This window comes from Ptychodera flava, chromosome 13 (assembly GCF_041260155.1).
Source record: "Ptychodera flava strain L36383 chromosome 13, AS_Pfla_20210202, whole genome shotgun sequence".
Classification (NCBI taxonomy): Eukaryota; Metazoa; Hemichordata; class Enteropneusta; family Ptychoderidae; genus Ptychodera; species Ptychodera flava.
This window is the reverse complement of record NC_091940.1, coordinates 36,874,181-36,888,694: the sequence shown is the minus strand read 5'-3', so window position 1 is coordinate 36,888,694 and position 14,514 is coordinate 36,874,181. Positions and strand designations below refer to the sequence as shown.

The window sequence follows — 14,514 nt, the reverse complement described above, 5'->3', positions numbered from 1 at the left end:
AGTGTCACTGTCAGGTATTCAACTTGTGAGACGTACGTGCAGCAGAAGGTTACAGACGACCCAAGAACATAGGCAAGATGACAGAGAGGGACTTCGCTCCCTTGAACGCTGCCTGCGTGAGGGCTTTGAATGACAAACTATACGATAAACGTAAAGTTGCCGCTTTAGAAATCGAGAGGTAAGCGGAGTATCAATAATTTTCCTAGCTAAGCATTCAAACAGCATTATTTTCTCGCGTCTATTTTCTTTCCGTTGAGAAGTGTGAGAAGACAGCGCTCAGAATATTGCATCTCTGGCTGACCCAATGGAGATTAAAAACGGTGACCCCGTTTTACTGCGTATTGAAAGTTAAAAAAAGCAGATGTGAGGATTGCAGTACTTACAGTCTAGTATCTGTACGATGTATCTAGGGCAGTACCAGTGATATGAAACGGACGTGTTGATACTGGGCAAGCCCAATCTCAAACAACTACAGTTGGCTTAATAGCCCCAAAGCAAGGCAGATATAATCTTTGTCCATGCACAGGACTGTGTATACGTGTGTTGAAAATAACACGTTTACATGTACCTGTGTCACTGTGACCCTAACTCTAACCATAACTGTTATTAATCTTCATCTACTAGCATGCATACATTTTCCTTCTGTTTGTACTTGTAATTCACAACACTTTTGTTCATTTGTCGTTCAGACGTTTACTGTTTTCTTAAAGAGCACATGTTTATACTGAGCTCAAGCAGCTCCAATGAATGTAATTATTGCATGTTTTCGTATTACAGAGATGAATGGTTGTTTTTCTTTCTCTGTATTGTTCACTTACATTTGTAACACATCTTGATGTACCATACCATACTCTCTGTTAGTATGTGTTGAGTAAATAAAGATTGATTGATTGATTGATTGATTGAAACACACATAAACAGGGAGTATGGTATGGTATATACATATAGATACATTACAAATGTAAGTAAACAATACAGTAGCTAGGAGAAAATAATCTGGATAACATTTTGAAATATTATGAGCACACACTTATTGATGTTGATAAAATGTGTACAGTAACTAAAATTTCTTCTCATCATAAAACGATATAAAATCTTTTTTCCTTTGCAGGATGGTGAAGGAGTATGTTGCATCAAACAATACAGAGCAGATTAAGAGACTAATCCAAGTGCTGACAACTGAATTTGCAATTTCCCATAATCCCAACAGCCGTAAAGGTGGCCTGATTGGCTTGGCAGCAACAGCCATTGCCCTTGGAAAGGTGGGTTGCCATGGTAGCAGATGCTAGTGTGATGAAAGTATTAGATCAGAACAAGAATACAGAAGAGAAAAGATGGATGAAAATGTGATGCTTGTGACTTTTGTGACAGGGGATGCAGAGGAGATTGGCTACACAGGCAGTTTTGTGATTTCGTCTTCGTCATCATCAGTAAATTGCATAATAAATGTGATGATGGGTTTGATAAATATCCTGCCCATTTTCCAGTGACATTTGCCCCTTAAAAGCATTCACAAATTAGACAGTACAGTTGATATGCCAGTCATGTAGGCATTTACAAATACAAATGGTTATGGTTTTGTAATAATATTGATGTCTCAAGTGGTTGTTTTTTGTTGTCTCTGAGGGTTTGCAAATAGCAGGCAATATTTTAGATAATTTGGAAACAAACTAGATTAGTCACTGTTGGCAGTTTATCTTTCTTGTTTTCATTTACATGTATGTTTATATTTACTTTCACAACTGAAGCATTACTTTCATGGATATTACTAATTACAGTGCTAAAACCAAATTGCAGTGACTATGTCGTTCTAGTTATGTAAAAACATTGCTTCCATTTATAAACAAGTCAAATTACCCACTAAATTATTTAGTGGACCTTCTGACGGAATATAGTACAGTGAACTTTACATAGTGAAGAAGTCTACCAGAGCCAGATCATGTGATCACAGATACAGTTTCAATTAACACCAGTACTGTCAGTCAGTATCTCGTCTTCCTGATACTGGTCATCCATTTTACATTCCCATGAATAATTTGAGTACATTAGTAACCATGGCAACTAATTATTTTCCCACTTCTGTTTTTGCCTCTAGGAATCTGGTAATTATCTAGCTGAATTGATTCATCCAGTGCTGGCATGTTTTGGCGATCCTGACAGTCGTGTACGATACTATGCATGTGAGGCCCTCTATAATATCGTCAAGGTCGCAAGGGGTTCTGTACTTTCCTACTTCAATGAAGTCTTCGATGGACTCAGCAAGGTGAAAAAATAATAATAATATTATATACTGAGGATTTACAGTACGTCTTATTTCCAAGAGGAGAACTTTAATAAATTAGAGAAAGCGGATGTAGTACAATTTATAAAATTGCTCTGGACACAGTCCTATGGTGGATGAACTTTGCTGAATTTGCGTTCCCCATGTCAATTTCTCAAAATGCTCTTTCTCATGATTTCATTGCTTCGTTTTCATATAAGTAGCAATGTCACCATGTTATGATGTATACCTCTTTCCCTGCAAGACAGTACCTAAAATAGGTCTTGTATGGTGGCGCTGTTGATCGGCAGCTTTTCTCCACTCTCTAAGTTTTTAACGTTTTACCGCTTTTTACCAGTGAATTTCCGCGGAGTTTTTATACCTTCTGGTTTTTAAACATTTGCTGCCTTGGATTCGTCACAAAATCTCGAACTCTACCATGCTTGGAAGCAGTATTCGTTCAATTATCAATGTACGGCAGTGCCTGGGTGCAAGCAGAAGTTCTTTCAATATGGCGACGAAGATGTCTCTTTGTTCAGCTTTGCGTACCAAGTTATTTTCTCGACCACGTAGACGCAAGGCGGGATGCAAGCATCCAAAGCCAAGGTATGGGATCCAAACGATTATAACTAATCACCGTGCTCCACAGATTAGACACAAAAATTCACGTACAAGAGTACTCGTCTGATTCCGGTCTCTTCACAAAATAATGCACTCAACGAGCATGCAATTGAAACCTTACTCACCACTCGCTCTGATACACAAACACCTGGATACAAGCGAACCTCCACACTTGTCAAAATTCCAAGAACGTCTTCCTGCTTCAACAAACTCAATCTGAACGCTGCTCTGTGGAACGCCCGTTCTTTGAACGGCAAAATCGGTGCTATCGCATCTACTTTGCTCGAAGGGAAATTGGACATCATGATTATCACCGAGACCTGGCTAAAGAATCAATTTGATCCTGTCATTGCTGAACTTAATTCTGCAATTAGCGGGTATAACTTTTACCATCAATCCCACTCTCAGCGAAGAGGAGGAGGGGTAGCTGTCTTGGCTCGTTCTAACCTACGACTTGTGGAAAAAAGATCAAAGATGTTCCAGTCCTTCGAATCGTTAGACGTGACATTTAAATCTGCAAGTCAGTTTCTACGATTATCGCTGTTTACCGTCCTCCAAAATCAACGAAGAATAAGAGCGACAGTAAGTGGCTTTATCTCCGAGTTTTCCACTCTTTTGGAAACAGCCGTACCTTCCTCGGGCCATCTCTTAATTGCTGGAGATTTTAATTTTCCATTTGAGAACACAGATTCTTCCGACACAAGTAAGCTAATCGACCTTCTTCATTCAGTCGGCCTACAACAGCATGTCAAGATATCAACACACAGCAAAGGCCACACATTGGATTTACTTATAACGCGATCATCAGAGCAATTGCTTCACTCCATCAATCTGACGACTCGCTTAACTCTGATCACAGCTTATTTTATTTGGGCTGAATGTTCAACAATCACCAAACACCAAGGTAAAAATCTCACAACGTCACTTTCGTACATGAACATTGACAGATTGATTGATATTATTTCATCCAAAATGATCGGTCATCCACACAATACCAACCCAGAGGATTTGTATGTTTATTTCCATGATGTTGTTACCGATGCTCTTGATGCAGTCGCCCCTGTCAAAAGCAAATCAGTCTTAAATAAAGTGCGTGCACCATGGTTCTCTGAGGATCTACTGACTCTGAGAAGAGAGGTTCGTCGACTGGAAATAAATTGGCGCAAATCACAGTTAGAAATCGATCGTCAAATGTTCGTTTTAAAGCGCGTGGAATATTCACGCCGCTGTGATGCAGTAAAATCAGCCTATCATCGGACTAGAATTGAAGACGCAGATAACAAGAAATTGTTTGCCATTGTTGCAGAGCTATCGGATTCGAAAACAGCTTCATCCAACGCCATGCCAAACAACATCCCAATGAAAGAGATTCCATCAGCATTCATGAATTATTTTGAAAACCGCACAGCTGTGAGATTAATGATGTAATGCCGACCCATACTTTAGCTGAATTTGACCCGGTGTCACCTGGGGATATAATTGCGTTAGTGAAACAGTCATCACCGAAATCTTGTGAACTCGACATTCTACTACATGGAGTGTTGAAGAAATGTGTACACATCTTGGCACCTTTCCTTGCGGATCTATTCAACAATTCGTTCACAACTGGCATCGTTCCGAGTCATTTTACGTCAGCGATCATTCGTCCATTAATAAAGAAAGTAGATCTTGATCAGAACATTCTGAAGAACTACAGGCCGGTTTCAAACCTCCCTTTCTTATCGAAAGTCCTCGAGCGGGCTGTTGTTCAGCAATTGAACCAGTACCTCACTAGATTTAGTCTTTTTACAAAGTTTCAAAGCGCTTACCGGGCTAACCATAGCACAGAAACTGCTCTCCTCCGTGTTCACAATGACATAATGCTTGCCTTGAATAACAAACATGATGTGATTCTCATCATGTTAGATCTATCAGCGGCGTTCGACACAATCGATCATGAAATTATGCTTCAGAGACTACAATTTCGTTTCGGTATAACGGGCAAATGTCTATCTTGGTTTCGTTCGTACCTCGTTGATCGCCAGCAATGCGTCAAAGTTGGATCTGCATCATCCCCATTTTCTCGCATGAAATACGGTGTTCCGCAAGGATCTGTTCTCGGCCCTCTCTTGTTTACACTCTACACTGCACCTCTTGAAGACATCTTCGTACTCCATGGGATTGATTGCATGATATACGCGGACGATACGCAAATTTATGTTATCTGCAATAGACCTGACGATATTCGTAATAACATTGAACTCTGTGTCGACGACGTCCGCAGCTGGATGAAATCTAATATGCTTGTACTGAACGACAACAAAACTGAAGTTATTCACTTCTCATCACGTTTAAAATCTGATGTGACAAAGCTAGACAGTCTAAGAATTGGTCAATGCGACATAATCCCTTCAATTTCAGTCAGAAATCTTGGCATTACTTTAAGTCAGGACGGTAGCATGTCTGACCATATCAATATGTTGTGCAGAAATGGTTTCTTCTCTTTGCATAGAATAAGTAAGATTCGTAAACTTCTTGATAGATCTACAACTGAAAAACTAGTCCATGCATTTGTGACTTCTCACTTAGACTATTGTAACAGTCTTTTGTTTGGTATCCCTAGAGGACAACTTGCTCGACTACAGTCTTTACAGAATGCTGCGGCGAGGTTAGTTTCTCGTACGCGCAAATTCGATCATGTCACACCCGTTCTCAAAGATTTACATTGGTTACCTGTAGAGGCCCGCATCAGATTTAAAATTCTGTTGCTTACATTCAAATTATCCATGGAAATGCACCTATTTATCTGAGAGATTTATTAGATTTATATGTACCTGCCAGAGACCTGCGATCGAGTGACAAATTATGTTTAACCCAGCCCCGTGGCAACTTTAACAAGACATATGGACAGAGAGCATTTTCAGTATGTTCACCCTTACTATGGAATGATTTGCCATTTGAAATTAAGACCGCCAGAAGTGTAGATAGTTTTAAGCGCAGTTTGAAAACCTACCTTTTTACTCAGTTTATTTGTAATTTTCTGTTTTAATTTTTTAGTGTGGTTGTATTTTTAAATTATTTTATACAGCTATGTACAATGTGCTGAGACGTATGTGTAGTGCATTTTAAACAATTTTTAATAATAATAATAAGACAGTATCACTTCCCCATCAGCCAACTCGGTGAAAAGCGGTATTGATCTAAAACCATACATATTTGCACCCATTTGGCTTGGTCTGTTCCAACAGCTTTAGTCCATAAAAATCATGTTTACAGTATCTGTGATTTCAGGGGCCTTTATTGTTCAATTTTTTGTTAAAATGCACTAACTGGGACATATTGTGCTTCACTAGTTTTTAAAAAACTTGACCTGATGGTGAAATATGAACTTGACAGGAAAAGTGATACATGCATAAAATTTGAACCATTCCTAGCAAGTTCTGAAATGTGTGAACAAGTTATTAATTCATCTTGGAAAGTAAAATTGAAAATATGATCAATGTAGGACGTAAGCCTGGCATGTGTTTCACTCTCCAAATGAGCAAAATTAATTCAAATGCATTCAGAAATGTAAGTGTGTTGCAAACATGATGTTGTGATTTATTATCAAATTGCCATCCAGTTATTTGCAGTACTAACATATGTATGGTACTCAAATATGAATGTTTCGAATATTTTAATACAAAGTGTCTTTTTAGCTCACATTTGGTTATACCAATGTGAGTTTATCGTATAAGCTGAAGTCGATGGCGTCTGTATGTATATGTGTATGTATGTATGTATGTATGTATATATGTATGTATGTATATATGTATGTATGTATGTACGTACAGTATGTCCGTCAACATCAAAAACACAAACCACTGCATATTTCAGCTTGGTATTTGTTGTGTGGATCCATCCTGGGCTATAGATGGGATTTTCTTCAAATGAAGTCTGCATTGCCAAAATTATGCAAATGAGCTTACAAAATGTGAACATGGTCAAGAATTGATATCTTGAGAACTGCTGTTTTGATTGCTTTGAAAATTTGTGTGCAAGTATCATAGGTGAACCTTATACAGTTTTATGAATATTGTGAAGATATCTTTAATTTTGTATTTTTACTGAATTTTTTGGTGATTTTTCTCATTTTCAGTAAAAATTCTTCTTTTCTGAAACCGCCAGCCCAATCGCTCTCAAATTTGGGTTTGATCTTTGCGAGGGTATTACTCTTCTAATTTGTTGAAATTATGACAAATTCGGAAAATTACTATTTTGGAGCAATTTTGTCATTTTTGGTCAAAAAATCTTAAACAGTATTTTCTTTTTAAAACCCCTGGACAGGCAGCTTTTATATTTGGTACACAGACGTACAGAGATGACAATAGTTAGATATGTGGAAATTGTCCTGAAATTTACAAATTTGTATTTTTAAGACAATATTGTCATTTTTGGTCAAGAAAACTTGTTCTCAAAATTACTTGTTTGATAGCTTTGTAATTTGGTATAAAGTCCCAAGGGATGTTATTTTATAAATTGTCTGCTCAAAGTGTTGGGAAACCCCCAAATTTGTATATTTTAGGTAATTTTCTCAGTTTGTGACCTTAAATGGCCTGCACCAACCCAGGATATGTTGTGAGACAGTTTTGAAGGCTGTGAACATAATTTTGTCATATTTGGTATCAATTTGTAGGAAAATTTGATCCAGAAAACAAAGCTGAGGTGAATGTTTTCATTGCGGACCAATTTTTGCAACTTTTCTATGTAAGACATACAAGAAATGATGAGAAATTTGGATCAAGGATAATTCCAGATGTTGTAATCACTGCCCATAGTGGAAGGCATTTTACCATTTGTAACTAACTTATTAGTAAGTGCTGTTTACATTAGAATGGGTTATGTAATACCAGGGGATGGAACATTTGATATTCAGGAGGGGGTAGGGTCTAGAAGATTGATGAGGTAGCAATACTTTTTTACTAGATCCCTTGTACATTTTTTTACCCACTCCCACCTTTTCTTTTTATCAAACCTTCTCTGTCTATTTTTTGTTGTTAACATTTGCTTATGTATTTAGGATCTGCTTGTCCCATTGCTATAGAAATTGATATGCATGTTCCTAAAGATGACCTCCAGTACCTAAGTTGGAGACCTTATTTGCTTTTGTCATTCTTGTTTATCAAGGCAGTAGGGACACATGAATTTACAAGTGGGTTTTGAATTTGACCAAGTAGTGCAGCAGCTCAAATCAAAGGTGCAATAAGTACCATTGTCTGTAAGCCAGTATTCCATATGTTGTCGGTTTCTTTGTTCACAATAGCAATATGTACATAACATGTGCATCAGCCCATGAAGTTTCGTCAGTTGTATCATGGTCACTCTTTATGGTGTGACCATGACTGCAATTTTCAAAGTATTTCCCTATGGTATTTGCAAAATTGAATTTCTTGTTCTTTTCCCAAAGTCATGTTGAAATGCCTTTCTTCCAATTTATTCTAATTATTGTAAAATAGAATTTCTTCTTCTACTCTTTGTGCAGTTTGTCAAAATAGCCCTGTGTGTATGCAATGCACAACTGAATTTTCAACTGAATTTGTGGTCCGGAGAAAAATTCAATTTTTTAAATACCATTACCTATTATACATAATCCATTGTTGTGGTAGGGCCAATATTTACAATTTCAACATACTTTCTGGGAAGTGAAAAATACTTTACTCGTTTAATAGAATATAAATAGTGAAACTGTTGCTACATTTAATGCCCTGTTCATCTGTTCTTTCAACAACATCACTTGATGTTACCATTATGAAAAATACTTGATTTGATTCAATCGCCCTAGAAGGAAGGAATCATTAACATCACAGCAACAAGTGACCTTGACATCTATTCTTGATTCGATTTTTTCAGTATTTGAGTGTCACCTTCATCTTTGATTGTGAAGACTGTTAGTTTAAGCCCCAGTGCTGCTAACTTTTGATGATAACTTCATCATTTTTATTTTGAATGTGAACCATAATTCCTTGTTCTTCTCCCCAAAGAATGTTGATATACACGGTATTATACTTGTCAACTCAGCCCCTATGGTTGTAAACCGCATTGTTATTGTTGAAAGTGACTTCTAGTCCGGATTAGAATTCAAATGTAAACAATAACCATGCATTTTACACATATAGACGCAAAGTTGACAAGCTAAATAGTGGGTGTTTCGACATTCTTTGGGGAGTAGAATAAGAAGTTGCAATTGATTTATAAAATAAAAATAATGAAAAAACTATCGAAAGTTAGCAGCACTGGGGCTTTAAAGTCATTCAGTGGAGCTAGCTAAGGAATTAGATACCACCTTGTAGTACATTGCAGTATATGTCTGCAATCTGACTAAAATCTGATGTTGAGATGTTTCCACCTTTGCTTGTTCTCAGCTGTTCTCATTAGCTGAGATGACTAGCAGCCTACAACAACAGCAAAGAAGCAAAGTGGATACCTTGCCATCTCTTCATCTGACTTTAGTCAGGTGGTATTGTCTCTTACTTTTCACATTGTTGTATTTTCTAATTTCCATGTGCTTTAAATATATTCCAGTTTCAACTTGACCATCTGCGAACAGTATCCCTGTACATTCACTTACAGGCATAATTGTAATAATCCCTGCTAGCTCCTCTTCAAGTCTACTTGCAGTTTACCTGTGCAGTCAGTGTGTTAACCTTTGCACTCTGCTTGGATGAAAATCTCTGCATGATGTCGTAGGTTACCAGGGGATCAGAGTTCATGGAGTTAATCTTGAACTTGACGTTATCTTTCATTGTTATTCTGTAGCTTGCTGCTGATCCAGATTTGAATGTGAAGAATGGTTCTGAGTTGCTAGATAGATTAATGAAGGTAAGATTTTCTAAAAATGTAACATTTGATGATTATTTTAAGTATGGTTGTGAATGTTGCAAGTAAGGTGAGAATTGCAACAATGTAACATGTGGAATGTGTCATTTTAATAACCAATGACATTGAGGTATTTAAAGATGTCAAGTCATAAAGTAATACACATATCACCACTTGTGTGTGCCACCATAGGTTTAAATGGAAGTCACAAGGTCAATAGTACCGTACTTGTACAAAACAGCAGTACATGAAAAAGTGCTCTCAGGGTATTGAATTGCACCTCTGGTGGAAAAATATTATACAGTTGAAAATCATCGAGACTGCTGTATAACTGGAGGGCCTGCATGGGTTTTTGAAGGATTTATCATCATCAATGGCATGTTTGAAGTATTGATTCATGCATTGATTCAGATTGCAAGACTGAATGATGCTGGTGAAGGTTGACGAAGTGTAACATGTAGAACCATGAAATGCTTAGAAAGATGTTGCCTAAAGAAGTGATGGATGATGAATATCAATGAAGCATCCCAAATGAGAATTGACCATCAAATCAGAATTGTGAGATGGAAATTTGCAGACTTCCATGGTCATTTATTTCCCATGTAGTTACTTTCATGTGTGGCAGCAGGGCATAGTTAGACAGGCAGATTTAGAGCAGAGAGATACAAGAGTACAATCAGACACATCCATTCAGGGCAGACACATAGACAGTGAGTTCAGGCCATTTTAATAATTCAGTTCATCAAAGCCCTGTGGCCAGAGTGGCACATTGTGTCTTATTTAGTGGCATGGTTTGCCTTGAAGCATTTTGTACAAAGGTGAAACAAGTACGGTTATCAAGTGACATGAATTTAGATCACATATGCAGTGAACAGCCTCCAAGTGTTTTATTTCAGCATTTCATTTTCTCTGTCACTTGACAGAATTTCTTGTTTTCAAACCTTTGATTAGGAAATTGCTGTTGAGCATTAACGATGGCCTAGAGCAAAGGGTCATTGATTACGCATTACTGGAAGATGGAGCATGTACTGGATAGCATAGTTATAATATTGTAATGAATCAATTTAATGCTCCACAAGTCTCCTTAAAGGTCTACCTCTATTTCAGCTCACCTCAGGATTACAAAATACTGTATATCACTTTACTGTGAGGTTTAAATTTAATTTTTGAAGGGCCAGTAGCTGTAACTTTTGATGATTATTTCCCCAATTTTTGTTTCATAATGCCAATTGCAGTTTCTTGTTCTACTACCCAAAGCATGTTGAGATATACTGTGTTCAGCTTGTCAACTCACAAGTGAATTCTGGCCCAGACTAGAATTCAAATGGAAACAACAACAGTGCATCTTACATGTATAGACACTGTGTTGACAAGCTAAACTGTTGGTGTTTAACATTCTTTGGGCATTAGGATAAGAACTTGCCATTGACATACAAAACAAAACAGAAATAGTAAAAAAAAAACATCAAAAGGTACAGTTACTGGCCCTTTAACAAATTCATCCCCCTTCATTTATTTTCAAAACAGCAGTTTTCCATGTAAATTTTATCCAATTCTGTAAAGTTGAAGGGACTCATTGAAGAGGAATGCCGTGAATGGGGTTAAGGAGGCATATCCTTGATGATATTTAAATGGAAATGAAACTGTTTCAACTGATTCACATGTAAAAGGCAATGGGAAATAAAAGTTTGCAAAATGTGAATGATATACGTTCATATATAACATAAGAGGTGTACCATATCAAGGAATGTGTCTTATTAACTGAAAACAAAACAGTTCAGTGGATTTAAGAATTAATTGAAATCCTAGACAGTGGAGCAAAAGACTCTCCATTGTCTGTGTTGAAATCAAAGAATTGTAAATTGGGTCCACTCCTGAATAAAAATGACATGGTATTCTACAGACTGCTTTCACCCAAGAGATCAGGTGATAGTGATACAGAAACACCCATGTACAAATGGGCATGAAAATACAGGTATTTCTATTGCGTTGTGCATGTGGTTTTATTTGTACTATGGTCCATTTGAATCCTGGATTTAACATTTTGGATAACAAAGTATGCACCATTTCAAAAGCTGTGCTTCCTTACGGTAGAGTGGGCTTTGAGGACAGTTTTTAGGACACTGAAATGTTTACAATACTTTTCTGGTCTGTCGCTTGTGAGGACTGACTTTGACGTCTTTCAGTGCTTGTGTTTGTTTCCCTCACAGGGTAAAGTGCTATTTTGAATTTCAACTATAAGCAATTTTAGGTAATTAATTTGTTTCTCTAATTCCAAGCTGTGCATCGTGACTCCTGATTTTTTATTTGATCACAAAAGAGAATGGTTTGAAGCTTCTGTGAGGAAAGTTTTGGCAAAAGTTTAGCTTCCATTTTGAGGCACGTATTACCTTAAATAATTGATTTCCTCCTTAGCAATGAGAACAGATCTTTGCCAGCAAAAAACAGACACTCACTGTTATATGTATCTTAAGGAATACACCCACGCATTATCCGTAGCTAGAAGTAATGTAGGATATTGCAATGATAAAGCTAAGCAGGATATTTCCATGTTTCTTGTAGTGATTGCATTTGCCCTGAGTGTCAGTCAACCCAGCCAACCGGATGTTCCTTCCATGGTGCCGTGTTATAAAATCTGCAAAATCAAGCAATCGCAAAATGATCTTTGAGCAGGCTGCACTGTAATTATCCCATCGCAATTTTTCTGATGAACAGCTCTTTCCTGCAGGGGCTTTTGATTCTAAATTAATGGTTACTTGATCACGTGGCTTGTTTTTCCCTGTGGGAATTACACAATGACACGTAGAAAATAGACACAAAATTTATGACTCGTATAGGCATGATAATAATAGTGATAGTGTTTCTAGTAATAATAATTTCATGTATATCCATACAACATTTACCAACAAGGTTGGTTTAAAATACATCTCACAAGAAAATTGAGAATATAATAGCAACTAAAGTAATCATGTTTGAAGAACCTCTTTAGAAACCGTGGATAACAACAGAAATTACAATCACAATTTAAATTTCTTAGCAGTTTTCTCTTGATATTTTTTGTAAGGCCTGAGTGATTAAATTCTTTGACAAAGTTTTGAAAGGTAAGCTGTCAAGTGGTTACAAAATACAGAAAATTTTACAGACTTAAGTTTTATCTTCACTCAGGTGATAATCAATCAATCAATCAATCAATGTTTACGGTATTATACTCAACTCACACTAGCAGAGAGCGCAAGTTATGGTAAATTCAAAAAAATGGACAAAGTACAAAACTGAACACTTTCAAAACAACAACAAAGTATCCAAGTTGTACAACAAACAAAGAATAAAAGCAGAAACTTCTTTTTCACCTTTGTAACATACTCTGCAATGTGACATCCTGCAAACATGGGGCGTTTCAAAAGATTTGTACGTAGAAAAGCATATGGTAAAGTCCTTTTCAAGTACACGGGGATTTTTTCATGAAATCTATGCATGTGTGGTTACAAAACAAAGAATTTAATTACTTTGGCCTAATTGTTAAAAAGAACAAATATGATGTTTGTCATCACCATTTGAATCTCGTACAGCATTGTAAGCATCTGTGAAGTCATGCAGTATGAAAATTGTCTAATATTTTCATCTGTGTGTAAGAATTATCTGAGGTATGATTTTCACATCGTCATTTACAAGACAACCATTTCAACGGTTCTCTTACCTTCTTCAAGTCATTAGTGTCTGTGACAATTGTGATTGACTGTAATAAATTATTCTTCAATCAATGCAGGACATTGTGGCGGAATCATCATCCTTTGATATGGTTTCATTCATGCCACTGGTACGTGAAAGAATCTACACCACTAATTCATTTGCCAGGCAGTTCGTTGTCTCATGGGTAAGTCAGTTTTGAACTTTAACCCCACCAGATCATTTACAGCATTGTACAAAGTGTCTGCAGGTCGTTCTTGAGTTTGTTTCCTTCAATCAGTTTTCTGATTGGAATTTTTACCAAGGGTAAAGATTCAAGCTGTTTATAGCAGCATATGATAAAAGGAATATTTTCAATAAGATCTTTACGTTTTGAAATCAATGTAATGGCAGTGTTGCCCAGCAGGCAAGCATAAGGTTTTGATTGGTTGATAGCATCAGTTAATCTGATTCCGACAAGAAATAGATTGTTGGAATGGTTTTAGTAGAGACTCACTAATCATGGTGTTCACTAATACCAAGTTTATGTGATTTGACCCAGTGTACAAAACACAGTCTTCGTTTTTCTTTATGTCATATTGCCGATTATGTAAAAAGATACTGAACTTTGTCATGTTTGAGTGTTTGCCCAGGGGTCTGACGCATACACACTGTTTTAAATTGAAACAGTGCACTAGCCATTTTTTTTCTGCTTGTGTAAATTAACATTTGACAATCGAAATCAAGTAGAAGAAGGAATATTTATTCAGAGTCTGAAATCAGAAAAGTAATCTTGGTTTATTGATGCTGATTGATGATAGAAATAGGATGAAATGGTTGATATTAGATTTTGTTGTAATAACTAATGCACACCATTGTATCTGGCATTGTCCTCTCACTTAGGTAACAGTGTTAGATTCAGTACCACACATTGATATGTTGGTCTTCCTGCCAGAGATACTTGATGGTATGTTCTACATCTTGGGAGATCAAAGCAAAGAAATTAGAAAAATGTAAGTAACCATGAAATCAATGCCACAAGCATTTCTTGCAGCCTGGCAGTTATTAGTCCAAATCTGAAAATTTAAGTAGAAACACCTCAGGCTCTTATAGAAAATTTTATACAAATTCCT

The 14,514-nt window shown here is 36.8% G+C and overlaps 1 protein-coding gene across 1 annotated transcript in view; it reads left to right on the top strand.

The window, feature by feature from the left end:
• The first annotated feature begins 3 nt into the window (after positions 1–3).
• The window catches only part of LOC139148334 (protein VAC14 homolog), a 29,419-nt gene continuing 14,908 nt past the window's right edge, over positions 4–14,514 (top strand). Inside the window, 6 exon segments of the mRNA XM_070719728.1 lie at positions 4–178; positions 1,112–1,262; positions 2,096–2,263; positions 9,656–9,718; positions 13,482–13,589; positions 14,285–14,394. Of these exon segments, the coding sequence (XP_070575829.1) occupies positions 78–178; positions 1,112–1,262; positions 2,096–2,263; positions 9,656–9,718; positions 13,482–13,589; positions 14,285–14,394 (701 nt within the window). The 5' untranslated portion in view covers positions 4–77.